Raw genomic sequence first — 12,500 nt, forward strand, 5'->3', positions numbered from 1 at the left:
GCGCGGGAATCCATGACGTCACAGCCACACACCTCTCAGCTGGAGGACCAAAACAATCACCTCAGTCACTCTCGAGGCGTCACGGGGGGAGGTTACGCGGCCTCTCTGTCGTCTCATTCCACTCGTGTTAGCCCCGCGGTCCCTGTCAAACCACCAAACTGGCGCTCGATAGGGAAAAGATGAACTTCTCCTTCGCCGGCTGTGGGTTCCTCGGAATCTACCATGTCGGCGTGGCAGCGTGTCTCAAGAAATACGCCCCAAATTTACTGGTGAACAAAATATCGGGGGCGTCTGCGGGTGCTCTGGCGGCGGTGTGTCTACTGTGTGACTCCCCGCTAGGTGAGTGTGTGCGTGCGTGCGTGTATGCGTCTGTATGTATGTATGTGTATGTGTGGATTGGTGTGTTCTAGGTGTTTCGTGTGTTTGTTTTGCTCTCTCTCTCTCTCTCTCTCTCTCTCTCTCTCTCTCTCTCTCTCTCTCTCTCTCTCTCTCTTGCTGCTCAGTAACCCTTGACACGCTTCACCGCCAAACTTTGCTATTTATACTGTCTGTCTGTCTGTGTGTATGTCTGATGTTGCTGTTGTTGTTGTGGTTGTTGTGGTGGTGGTGTTGGTGGTGGTCAAGGTTTTGTCTTTGTTTATTATTATTATTATTATTATTATTATTATTATTATTATTATTATTATTATTTATTTTTTTAGTTTTCGTGTTGTGTTTTATCTTTTTATTAGTTGATTGATAGTAGTGGCGGTGGTAGTAGTAGTAGTAGTAGTAGTAGTAGTGGTAGTGGTAGAGGTAGTAGTAATTAATAAGTTTCGTGTCCTTGTTCTTCCTTGTTACTACTTGTTGGTTTAAATATTGTAGCAGTAGTAGTAGTAGTAGTAGTAGTAGCAGTGGTAGAAGTAGTTGTAGTAGTTGTTGTTGTTGTTTGCTCTTCCTTCTTATAACTTGTTGTGGGTGATTTGCAGTTACGTCGTCACTAAGATGGCCTTCAATTCTTGTACCTGTCTCTCTCTCTCTCTCTCTCTCTCTCTCTCTCTCTCTCTCTCTCTCTCTCTCTCTCTCTCTCTCTGACGAACATTATATAACGTCTGAAATGATAAGAAAAATGACGATTGATAAAAGTGAAAGATGAAATAGAGGTAGAAATATAATCAACTTGTAAGATAAGTTAGCTTTGAAGATATACAAAGTTAGATAAAAGAAGAGAGAGAGAGAGAGAGAGAGAGAGAGAGAGAGAGAGAGAGAGAGAGAGAGAGAAGTTAGGTTAGGTTAGTCTAGTTAGAAAAATAATGAGTTCCAATAATCAGTGGTAGGAAAGATATTGAGAGAGAGAGAGAGAGAGAGAGAGAGAGAGAGAGAGAGAGAGAGAGAGAGAGTTAATTTGAGTTTTGAGCAATATTGTAGTTTTGACAGTGTGTGTGTGTGTGTGTGTGTCTGTCTGGCTTCTGTGTCTGTGTATGTGTGTGTGTGTGTGTGTGTGTGTGTGTGTGTGTGTGTGTGTGTGTGTGTGTTGCTTCCCCGTCCCTCAGAAACACATTAACTTACGAATATAAACAAATGAAATAAAACGAGATCAAAATACAATATGACATTTATGTATTACAAGAGGTTTGAAAAGTGTTGCTTGAGGGAAGTGTTGCGTGGAAGCCAGTGTTACTAACGATTATAATAGCAACATTACGTAGACACATTAGAAAAAAAAGGGAAAAAAAAAATACGGATTCTGGAACGCTTAGCTCTTTCACTTCCCTGCTTTCCAAAGACTCCAGTTGAAGATATTAATGTTTTTAATAGTATTTTATGGTTCCGGTGAAAGACAAGCAAGATTTCTAGTTTATTGATAGGAGAAACTAATGAAAAAACCCAGGTAGTTGTCTCTCTGGCCTTGGAAGATTGTTGCAGTGAAAAATATTGTTGTTTTTAATGGTATTTTCATGGTTCTGGTGATAGATTGGCAAGATCTCTAGTTTATCAATAAGAGAAACTAATGGAAGACCCAGCTAGTTGTCTGTGGCCTTGGAAAATTATCGTAGTTAAAGATACTCGTATAAGTTTTGTGCACGATTTGACGAAGTTATTGACATTAGGAAGGATCTATGGACGTCAGAAGATCGATGGCCCGAATCTTCATTATTACTCCCTCCCCACATAAGTTTCTAAAGCTGTATAAAATCACCCAATATTAACCAGAATGAATATAAAAATGTGTCATGGTACTGAAGAGATTAAGAGTGTTTTTTGATGGTTCTGGTTCTGGTTCTAGTGTATTGTAAGGAGGAACTGTCTTAGAAACCTTGGTAGTTGCCTCTGTGGCCTTGGAAAACTCGTAGTGGGAAGGGAAGGTGTTTGTGACTACGGGCTGGTTTGCAGTAGGAAAGGTGTTGTGTTGAAGTGTTGTGTGTTCGTAAGAGTGTTGTGTTGGTTTTCGTAATACCTATAACGAAATGAAGGAAAATAATAATGTGTGTGTGTGTGTGTGTGTGTGTGTGTGTGTGTGTGTGTGTGTGTGTTTCGTTATTAAGAGCCTGTCATGTCCTCTCTCTCTCTCTCTCTCTCTCTCTCTCTCTCTCTCTCTCTCTCTCTCTCTCTCTCTCTCTCTCTCTCTGTTCACCTGTTGCTTTTCACTTGACGTTTTCTGAGATTCTACCATACAATCTCTCTCTCTCTCTCTCTCTCTCTCTCTCTCTCTCTCTCTCTCTCTCTCTCTCTCTCTCTCTCTCTCGCGCACGGGTACACCTATCCATCCATGAATTACCTTAACCAGTTCACACACACACACACACACACACACACACACACACACACAGAGAGGCCATTCAGAGCGTGGTCAAGAACTGGTTTTGTGAAGAGGAAAGGTGGTGGTGGTGGTGGTGGTGGAGTGGGGGCTGGCCGGGAAGTGTCATTAGGGTGTTGTTGTTGTTGTTGTTGTTGTCTTCCTTTCATTGTTGTTTTCTTCTTTTTTCTTTTCTTCTTCTTCTTCTTCTTCATCTTCTTTGTTGTTGTTATTGTTATTATTTTTGTTGTTGTTTCTGTTTCTTTCTTCATCTTCGTCACGTTCTTTTGTTTTTGTTACTTTCTTCGTCCTCTTCTTCGTCTTCCTCTTCCTATAGTTCCCCGTGGTGGTGGTGGTGGTGGTGGTGGTGGTGGTGGCGGTGGTTACAAGGTCAGGTAGTGGGGTGGAGGTCAGTGGTGTTTGCAACGGGGCACACGACACACACCCAAGGCCGAGAGAGAGAGAGAGAGAGAGAGAGAGAGAGAGAGAGAGAGAGAGAGCAGAAATAGATAAATAGGAAAGTAGGTAGGTATGCACACACACACACACACACACACACACACACACACACACACACACAGAGAGAGAGAGAGAGAGAGAGAGAGAGAGAGAGCAGTATGTGAAAGGTTTCCTCAATTGGATTATTCTTAAAATACCTCCACTTCCTCCTCCCTCTGCAAATCTACCTCCTCCTCCTCCTCCTCCTCCTCCTCCTCCTCCTCCTCCTCCTCCTCCTCGTTTTCTGTATAATATTGTATACTACGTAGCTGCTTCCGTATGTATTCCAGAGAGAGAGAGAGAGAGGCTTTATGGGGTTTCAATCTGATCTCTCTCTCTCTCTCTCTCTCTCTCTCTCTCTCTCTCTCTCTCTCTCTCTCTCTCTCTCTGAACACACCTTTGAAAACCCCAATAGCTTTAACAAAACCGTAACTAAATAACACATTCAAGAAAGACAGTATTGCCTGCACTACGAGACAAGATCAAGTGTCTCTTAATCCCTTCCGTACCATGGCGCGTTTACGTATTCATTCTGCTTACTTTTTGGTGATGATATACAGCTTCGGAAACTTATGGGGGTGATTAGAATAGTGAAGACTTTGGCCATTAATCTCCTGACCTCCATAGACCCTTCCTAATGTCAATAAAATCGTCTAATTAAACACAAAACTCATGGTAGAAATGCGTCCCAGATCTGAAGGGGTTAAGAATAGCTACGTTATTATATGTATTTTTGTGTCTATATTTTCAGAAACAGCTCTTTGCTAATTTTAAAAGTCTCTGGTTGAAGTCACGCGAGTTTTCAAGAGCATTTTTTTACGGTTCTAGTGACAGATTAACAAGATTTCTACACTGACAAACAAACACCCTTGGGAACGCTAGGCTAATCATCTCTGTGGCCTTGGAATACAGTCGGCGAGAGAGCAAAGCATTACATATTAAATCTTATATAGTGTAGATTAGTATATAGTTCAGATTAGATGGTTTGAATATTATACTTAAGATTTTGATAGTATTTTTACGTTTCTAGTGACAGATTAACAAGATTTCAACACCAATAAACAGACACCCTTGGTAAACACTCGTGGTGAAGAGAGAGCGAAGCATTTTAATTTCATACTAAGTTCCACAGGTTTTTACGTTTGTAGTGGCAGATTAACAGGATCAGTATGCTATTAACAGACAAACAGCTGGTCTAGTCGTCTCTGTGACCTTGGAAAACAGTTGTAGTGGAAGAGGAGAGCATTACATATTTAAAGTAAGGTTTCTGAGTGTATTTTTGTGTTTTTAGTGACATTAACAAGATTTGTATACTATTAACAGACAAAAAGCTAGTCTAGTCATCTCAGTGGCCTTGAAAAACAACCGTAGGGAGAGAGAACAGGCATTACATATTTATACTAAGGTTTTTTTAAGGATCTTTTTACGTTTCTAGTGACACATTAACATGATTGCTTTGCTATTAACAGACAAACGGTGGTGTAGTCATCTCTGTGACCTTAAAAAAACAGTTGTAGTGACAGGGCAGAGCATTACATATTTATACTAAAGTTTGTAAGGATATTTTTACGATTCCAGTGGCAGATTAAGATGTCTATACTATTAACAGACAGGCTAGTTATCAGTGTGGCCTTGGAAAACAGTCATAGTGAGAGAGAGAAAAGCGTTACAAATTTATGCTAAGTTACAGGGGTTTTCAAGAGCATTTTTACGATTCTAGTGACAGATTAACAAAATTTCTGTGCTAATAACAGACAAACCGCTAGCCTAGTCATCGCTGTGGCCTTGGAAAACAGTCGTGAAAGAGAATAGGTATTTCTTACGCTTTAGTGACAGATTAACAAGATTTCTACACTATTACAAGACAGGCTAGTTATCAATGTGGCCTTGGAAAAGAGTTGTGGTGCGAGAAACAAACACCACATATTTATACCAAGGTTTTCAAGGTATTTTTACGTTACTAGTGGAAGATTAGCAAGATTTGTATATCGGGGTGAGAGAGCAGAGCATTTCATATTCACTCGGGTTTTTAAGGGTATTTTTTAAGGTTCCAGTGACAGATTAACAAGGTTTCTATACTGTCTGATCATCTCTGTGGCCTTGGAAATCAGTCGTGTTGAGAGAGCAGAGCCTTTGTCAGATTAAGGGTAACATTAGCGTGGTCTATCAGTCAATCAGTCAGTCATTCAGTCAGTCAGTCAGTCAGTACAGAGATAACACAGATTGTCTTGTTGTTGACTCACTACGTATCTTGTATATAACTGTATGGTCTCTCTCTCTCTCTCTCTCTCTCTCTCTCTCTCTCTCTCTCTCTCTCTCTCTCTCTCTCTCTCGTATATTTGCATCTTTTTGTATTTGCTTCATTCATTTCTTTCTTTTTCAATTTTCTTTATTTGTTGTTCATTAAGTTGTTGAGAGAGAGAGAGAGAGAGAGAGAGAGAGAGAGAGAGAGAGAGAGAGGTGGTGTGGTACTAGGTCTTGTACTACTTCTTCTTCTTCTTCTTCTTCTTCTTCTTCTTCTTCTTCTTCTTCTTCTTCCTCCTCCTCCTCCTCCTCCTCCTCCTCCTCCTCCTCCTCCTTTTTTTCGTTCCTTGTCTTCCCTTCATTATTTCTTCTTCCTTGTTGTAGTTGTTGTTGTTGTTGTTGTTGTTGTTGTTGTTGTTGTTGTGATTATTGTTGCTACTTCATCATTATTATCTTTATCTCTGTTTTCTCTCAATCGTCTAATCACCAGACACTGCGTCATAGAGAGAGAGAGAGAGAGAGAGAGAGAGAGAGAGAGAGAAACCTTTGGATATTATTGATTATCTTTGTTACCGGAAGTTTGTCCAAATGTCACGAGAGAGAGAGAGAGAGAGAGAGAGAGAGAGAGACCTATGGAAACCTATGGAAATTCTCTCTCTCTCTCTCTCTCTCTCTCTCTCTCTCTCTCTTGACCTATTGCTCTCTTTTTTTCTTTTCCTTCCTTCCTTCCTTTCTCCTCTTCTTTCCTTCACTTCCTGTCTTTCTTCACTTTTCCATTTCCTTCATTTCATCTATCTCTCTTCCTTTCTTCTTTCATATCTTCCTTCCTTCCTTCCTTCCTTCTTTCCTTCCTTCCTTTTGATCTCAATTTCTTTCTTTCATTTATTTTCTCTCTTCTTTTGTGTTCCCTTCCTCTCTCTGTTTCCTTCTTTCACTTCTTTCATTTTCCTTCTACCTTTTCCCATCTTTCAATTTCTTTCTCCTAACTTATTTTTTTCTTTCATTTCTCTCATTCCTTCTTCCTTCGTCTCTTTATCCCTTCTTTTCTCTCCTTCCTTCAGTTCTATCAGCATTTCTCTCACTTCATTCATTATATCAACATTTCTTCTTCATTCTTTCATTCATTTCTTCATTCATTCTTTCATTCGTGTTCCTTTGTTATTTTCGTTTCATTTATAACTTGATTCTTCTTCCTTCCTTTCTTTCTCAATTTCTTTCTTTTTAATTCTTTCTTCCTTTCTTTCTTTCTCTATTTCTTCCTTTCTTTCTTTCTTCCTTCCTTTCTTTCTCTATTTCTTTCTTTCTTATTCCTCCTTCCTTTCTTTCTCTATTTCTTTCTTCCTTTTTCTTCCTTTCTTTCTCTATTTCTTCCTTTTTTCTTCCTTTCTTTCTTTCCTTTCTTCTTTTTTATTACCTCCTCCCTCCCTCTCTCCTTCCTTCCTTCTTTCCTTCCTTCCTTCCTTCCTTCCTTTTTATTTGCAGCTAATTCCTTTCTTCTTTTATCTACAAGTATAATAATTTTCTTCACAACAACAACAACAACAACAACAAACAAAGAGACTGCAAAGAATAATTAATATATAAACAAAGATAAATTGTATTAAAGAAATAGAATCTAATTTTAAAACACGGAAAAAGTTATCTCTCTCTCTCTCTCTCTCTCTCTCTCTCTCTCTCTCTCTCTCACTCACGCCACCGGTAAAGTATGTGCTGTGATTGGCTGATTATATGACAGGACAGCAACTCGGCTCCTCATTGGTCAATCCGCGTCACCTTACTGGGTCGGTCTGAGTGTCTGTCTGTCTGTCTGTCTGTATGTATCTATGTATGTATGTATAAAACTAAATGTATGGTAGAACAAGGAAGAATACATGATAATCTACAAGCGAAGTAATGAGAAACAGGTTAAAAGAAGAAGAAGAAGAAGAAGGGGTGGCCAACAATGTAGCCCCCCCCCCCAATAGCCAGGATGAACGAAGCATGATGGGAAATAAAATAAAGTAACGATAGGTAACACAATTTCCTGTTGGTTTGCACTTACCAGCTCAGTGTTCAGTGTTCGCTCCATTGCCTTCACCAGCAGCTTGAGCACCAACAGGGCACCAAGACATGTCACTAAAAAAGAAACCACATTGAACTCCATTTCTCGGGAGTCACCATCGATGTGCTCCTCCAGCCTGGTAACACTACAGAGCTGCTACAGATTCAGACACCATCCCTACAGAGCTACTACAGATTCAGACACCATCCTTACAGAGCTGCTACAGATTCAGACACCATCCCTACAAAGCTGCTACAGATTCAGACACCATCCTTACAGAGCTGCTACAGATTCAGACACCATCCTTACAGAGCTGCTACAGATTCAGACACCATCCCTACAAAGCTGCTACAGATTCAGACACCATCCCTACAAAGCTGCTACAGATTCAGACACCATCCCTACAGAGCTGCTACAGATTCAGACACCATCCTTACAGAGCTGCTACAGATTCAGACACCATCCTTACAGAGCTGCTACAGATTCAGACACCATCCTTACAGAGCTACTACAGATTCAGACACCATCCTTGCCTCACCTTTGCCCTTCACGATGGATCCAGCGTGTTCACAGACATTCAGGTCGGGAGAATTACCTGGCCACTCTTCATCACCAAAGGAATCAATGTTGTCCTTTAGAAGAGTCTGGGTTGGAAGCGCTTTCCTGCACGGTGCTTTGTCATGCAGAAAGGTAATCCTGGTGACGTTCACAACATTTTGAAGGTCTTGAGGAAAGGGAATGACGCGCTCCTTCAAGACTTCTCTCGGAAATAATCCCCATCCTTACTTAGTCCACAAGGCTTCACCAGCCACATCATCCGCCGCACACGCGAGAGGGTAAAGACGCCTCCTGCACAAGGGTGAAGAAAGGATGCTTGCTGTCTGCATTGAAGGGCTCAGTCGATACTTCTAGCGACGTGCAATTTTAGTCGCAAATTGACATGTGTGAAGTTGTGAACCCGCTGTAAACCATCAGTGAATTGTGTTACCTATCGTTACTGTGTTTCCAATCATGCATCGTTCATCGTGGGTAGGAGGAGGGTGTCACTGTTTGGCGCCCTCTCTGTGTTTGAAAATTTGTTTGATACGTTTTATCCAATTAATTAATTAATTTATTTATTTATTTATTTATTGGCAATTTCTATCTATATTTCTATTTTTTGTGTGTGTTTCTATCTCCCTTTGTTTCATGTCTTGTTCTGCCATCAGTAATTTCTCTCTCTCTCTCTCTCTCTCTCTCTCTCTCTCTCTCTCTCCACTTTTTCATTCAATAGTTTCCTTCTTTCAATTAGTCTTTCTTTTCTTTCTTTTCTTTCTTTTCTTCCTTCAATATTCTTTCACCTCGTCTTTATCATTATTTTACTATTTCTTACTTTATTTCCTTCCTTCATTTTATCTGCGCACGAGAGAGAGAGAGAGAGAGAGAGAGAGAGAGAGAGAGAGACTTAACATCATCTCTTACTAGTATTTTTAAAAGATTACCTTCTTATAGAGCTATTTTTAAATTATCTCTCTCTCTCTCTCTCTCTCTCTCTCTCTCTCTCTCTCTCGTGCGCAGTGACACGTTGCAGATATCGAGGAGAGAGAGAGAGAGAGAGATGTTTTCAGGTCTATTATTCTGAGAGATAAGATAATGTTAACTGGAGAGAGAGAGAGAGAGAGAGAGAGAGAGAGAAAGAGTATTCGTGTAGAAAGTGATTGTGTGTGTGTGTGTGTGTGTGTGTGTGTGTGTGTGTGTGTTACATACCGATGAAGTGTACATATGTACACTCACACATGTGCTCTCTCTCTCTCTCTCTCTCTCTCTCTCTCTCTCTCTCTCTCTCTCTCTCTCTCTCTCTCTCTCTGTGTGTGTGTGTGTGTGTGTGTGTATGTTACTCATCCCTGTTGCTCAACCTTTTACATTCCACACACACACACACACACACACACACACACACACACACACACACACACACACACACACACACACACACACACACTAACCTAACCTAACCTTTTAGTAATAAAGATGAAATATAGTAATGAAACACACACAAATGATAAAATAAAATAGATAAATAAATAGATTGATCCTACACACACACACACACACACACACACACACACACACACACACACACACACACACACACACACACGCAAACTGTTTCTACGTTGTTGTCTTTCTGATCTCGTGTCATTTACTGATTAAATGACTAAAGGCCGTGTGTGTGTGTGTGTGTGTGTGTGTGTGTGTGTGTGTGTGTGTTTTGAAATGTTACGTTTTTTTTTTCTTGTTTCTTGTTTTTATTTATTGGTTTTGATTGAGTAAGACAATGTTCCTAATGATCTTTTTCGTGTTTTTTTTTTTTCATATTTTCCTGTTTTGTTTCGGTCGTAATTTGTAGTGGTTGATGTAAGTGTGTGATCCCTGGCAGCCTTTTTTACCACCACGACCCCCTGTACTGAAGGAAACAAGCCGTACCTCTCTCTATTTGTGCTGGTGCGATGTTTTGTGCACCACTGGGACCACTTGTACTGTTTGATTACCTGGAGACTTGTGGGTGTGCGAATCGTGGGGGTTTGATAGACACTTAATGTTTTGATAGATATACATTGACAATAGGTAGGGAGAGAGAGAGAGAGAGTGTTACCTAGAGACTTGTGGGTGTGCAAATCGTAGGAGGTTTGATAGACACTTAATGTTTTGATAGATATACATTGACAATAGGTAGGGAGGTAGAGAGAGAGAGAGAGTGTTACCTAGAGACTTGTGGGTGTGCGAATCGTGGGGTTTGATAGACACTTAATGTTTTGATAGATATACATTGACAATAGGTAGGTAGGTAGAGAGAGAGAGAGAGAGTGTTACCTAGAGACTTGTGGGAGTGCGAATCGTAGGGGTTTGATAGACACTTAATGTTTTGATAGATATACATTGACAATAGGTAGAGGAGGGAGAGAGAGAGAGAGAGAGAGATACAATGATAAGGAAAAAGAATGATGACTGCCACGCCCCCCTCTAGAAATGTGTCCTTCCCTCCACGCCCTCCTTTGCATCTGAATACAGTGCCCTCCCTAACCTAACCTAACCTAACCTAACCTAACCCACTCAGCTTCAGAAACTTGTGTGTGTGGGATTAGAGTAGTGAAGACTGTGGCCATTAATCTTCTCGCCTCCTTAGACCCTTCCTAATAATAAAATCGTCTAATCATACACAAATTGGGTATAAATGTGTCCCAGTACTGAAGGGGTTAAAGAAAATGGCGATGCTTCTTCTCCTTTCATGAATACCTCGTGACATGGACATACTCTCTCTCATTAGGGTTCAGCGCCCCCACCCACTCCCCCCCCCTCTTGGAAATTACTGACGCCCTACAGATCAAGATGGGGTTTTAATTTTTTTCTTCTTCTTCTTCTTCTTCTTCTTCTTCTTCTTCTATTACTGCTACTACTACTACTACTACTACTACTACTACTACTACTACTACTACTACTACTACTACTACAACGACAGTAATAACAACAACAACAACTGCTATTACCACCACCACCACCACCACTACTACTACTACTACTACTACTACTACTACTACTACTACCACTACTACTACTACTACTACTACCACCATAACAACAAGAGTACCATACACATTTTTAACCTTTAGACTATGCTACACTTCTTATCACCCTTCCTCTCTCTCTCTCTCTCTCTCTCTCTCTCTCTCTCTCTCTCTCTCTCTCTCTCTCTCTCTCTCTCTGGTGGGTTCAAGGTCCCGTGGGTCAAGAGCTGAGGTCAAACTTGTCTTCTGCACGTGGAGAGAGAGAGAGAGAGAGAGAGAGAGAGAGAGAGAGAGAGAGAGAGGTTTGTGATTGTTGTTGTTGTTGTTGTTGTTATTATTATTATTATTATTATTATTATTATTATTATTATTATTAGTAGTAGTAGTAGTAGTAGTAGTAGTAGTAGTAGTAGTAGTAGTTATTATTATTATTATTATTATTATTATTATTATTATTATTATTATTATTATTATTACTACTACTACTACTACTACTACTACTACTACTACTACTACTACTACTACTACTACTACTACTACTACTACTACTACTACTACCACCACCACCACCACCACTACTTATTGTCCAGTATTACTTAAACTTACCTGTCACGTGTCACGAGCAGGTGAGAGAGAGAGAGAGAGAGAGAGAGAGAGAGAGAGAGAGAGATACGCAGAATCAGATACGCAGAGAGAGAGAGAGAGAGAGAGAGAGAGAGAGAGAGAGAGAGAGAGAGAGAGGACAGGTTCAGCCTTTGTCTTCCTCTCCTCCTCCTCCTCCTCCTCCTCCTCTTCCTCCTCCTCCTCTTCCACCATCTCGTTCGTTTCGTCCTCCTCCTCTTCCACCTCCTCCTCCTCCTCCTCCTCTTCCACCTCCTCCATCCCGTCTTACGTAACCCACATATGACCTTCGTTTTCTCTCTCTCTCTCTCTCTCTCTCTCTCTCTCTCTCTCTCTCTCTCCGGCGTTTCTTGTATCTCTTTTTATCTCTTTCGTTTTCGTTCTGGTTTGAAATTGTTTCGTTTCGTTTAAGATCGTTTCATTGTTTGATAATGTTTCGTCCTCTTGGAACCCTCTGCGTCTCTCTCTCTCTCTCTCTCTCTCTCTCTCTCTCTCTCTCTCTCTCTCTCTCTCTCTCTCTCTCTCTCTCTCTCTCTCTCTCTCTCTCTCTCTCTCTCTCTCTCTCTCTCTCTCTCTCTCTCTCTCTCTCTCTCTCTCTCTCTCTCTCTCTCTCTCTCTCTCTCTCTCTCTCTCTCTCTCTCTCTCTCTCTCTCTCTCTCTCTCTCTCTCTCTTCTCTCTCTCTCTCTCTCTCTCTCTCTCTCTCTCTCTCTCTCTCTCTCTCTCTCTCTCTCACACACACACACACACACACACACACACACACACACACACACC

General features: G+C 40.9%; 1 protein-coding gene across 10 annotated transcripts in view; it reads left to right on the forward strand.

Moving 5' to 3' along the window:
* Window positions 1-52: 52 nt before the first annotated feature.
* LOC123501032 (patatin-like phospholipase domain-containing protein 2) overlaps window positions 53-12,500 on the forward strand; it is a 50,468-nt gene continuing 38,020 nt past the window's right edge. For 8 of the 10 annotated variants that reach the window (XM_045249589.1, XM_045249590.1, XM_045249592.1 and 5 more), the window contains exon 1: window positions 54-339. In XM_045249589.1, the coding sequence (XP_045105524.1) occupies window positions 180-339 (160 nt within the window). In that variant the 5' untranslated portion in view covers window positions 54-179. Of the gene's footprint in view, window positions 340-12,500 lie in introns of all 10 variants that reach the window. The other 2 variants (XM_045249598.1, XM_045249599.1) reach the window with 1 other exon arrangement.

Source organism: Portunus trituberculatus, chromosome 8 (genome assembly GCF_017591435.1).
Source record: "Portunus trituberculatus isolate SZX2019 chromosome 8, ASM1759143v1, whole genome shotgun sequence".
Taxonomy (NCBI): Eukaryota; Metazoa; Arthropoda; class Malacostraca; order Decapoda; family Portunidae; genus Portunus; species Portunus trituberculatus.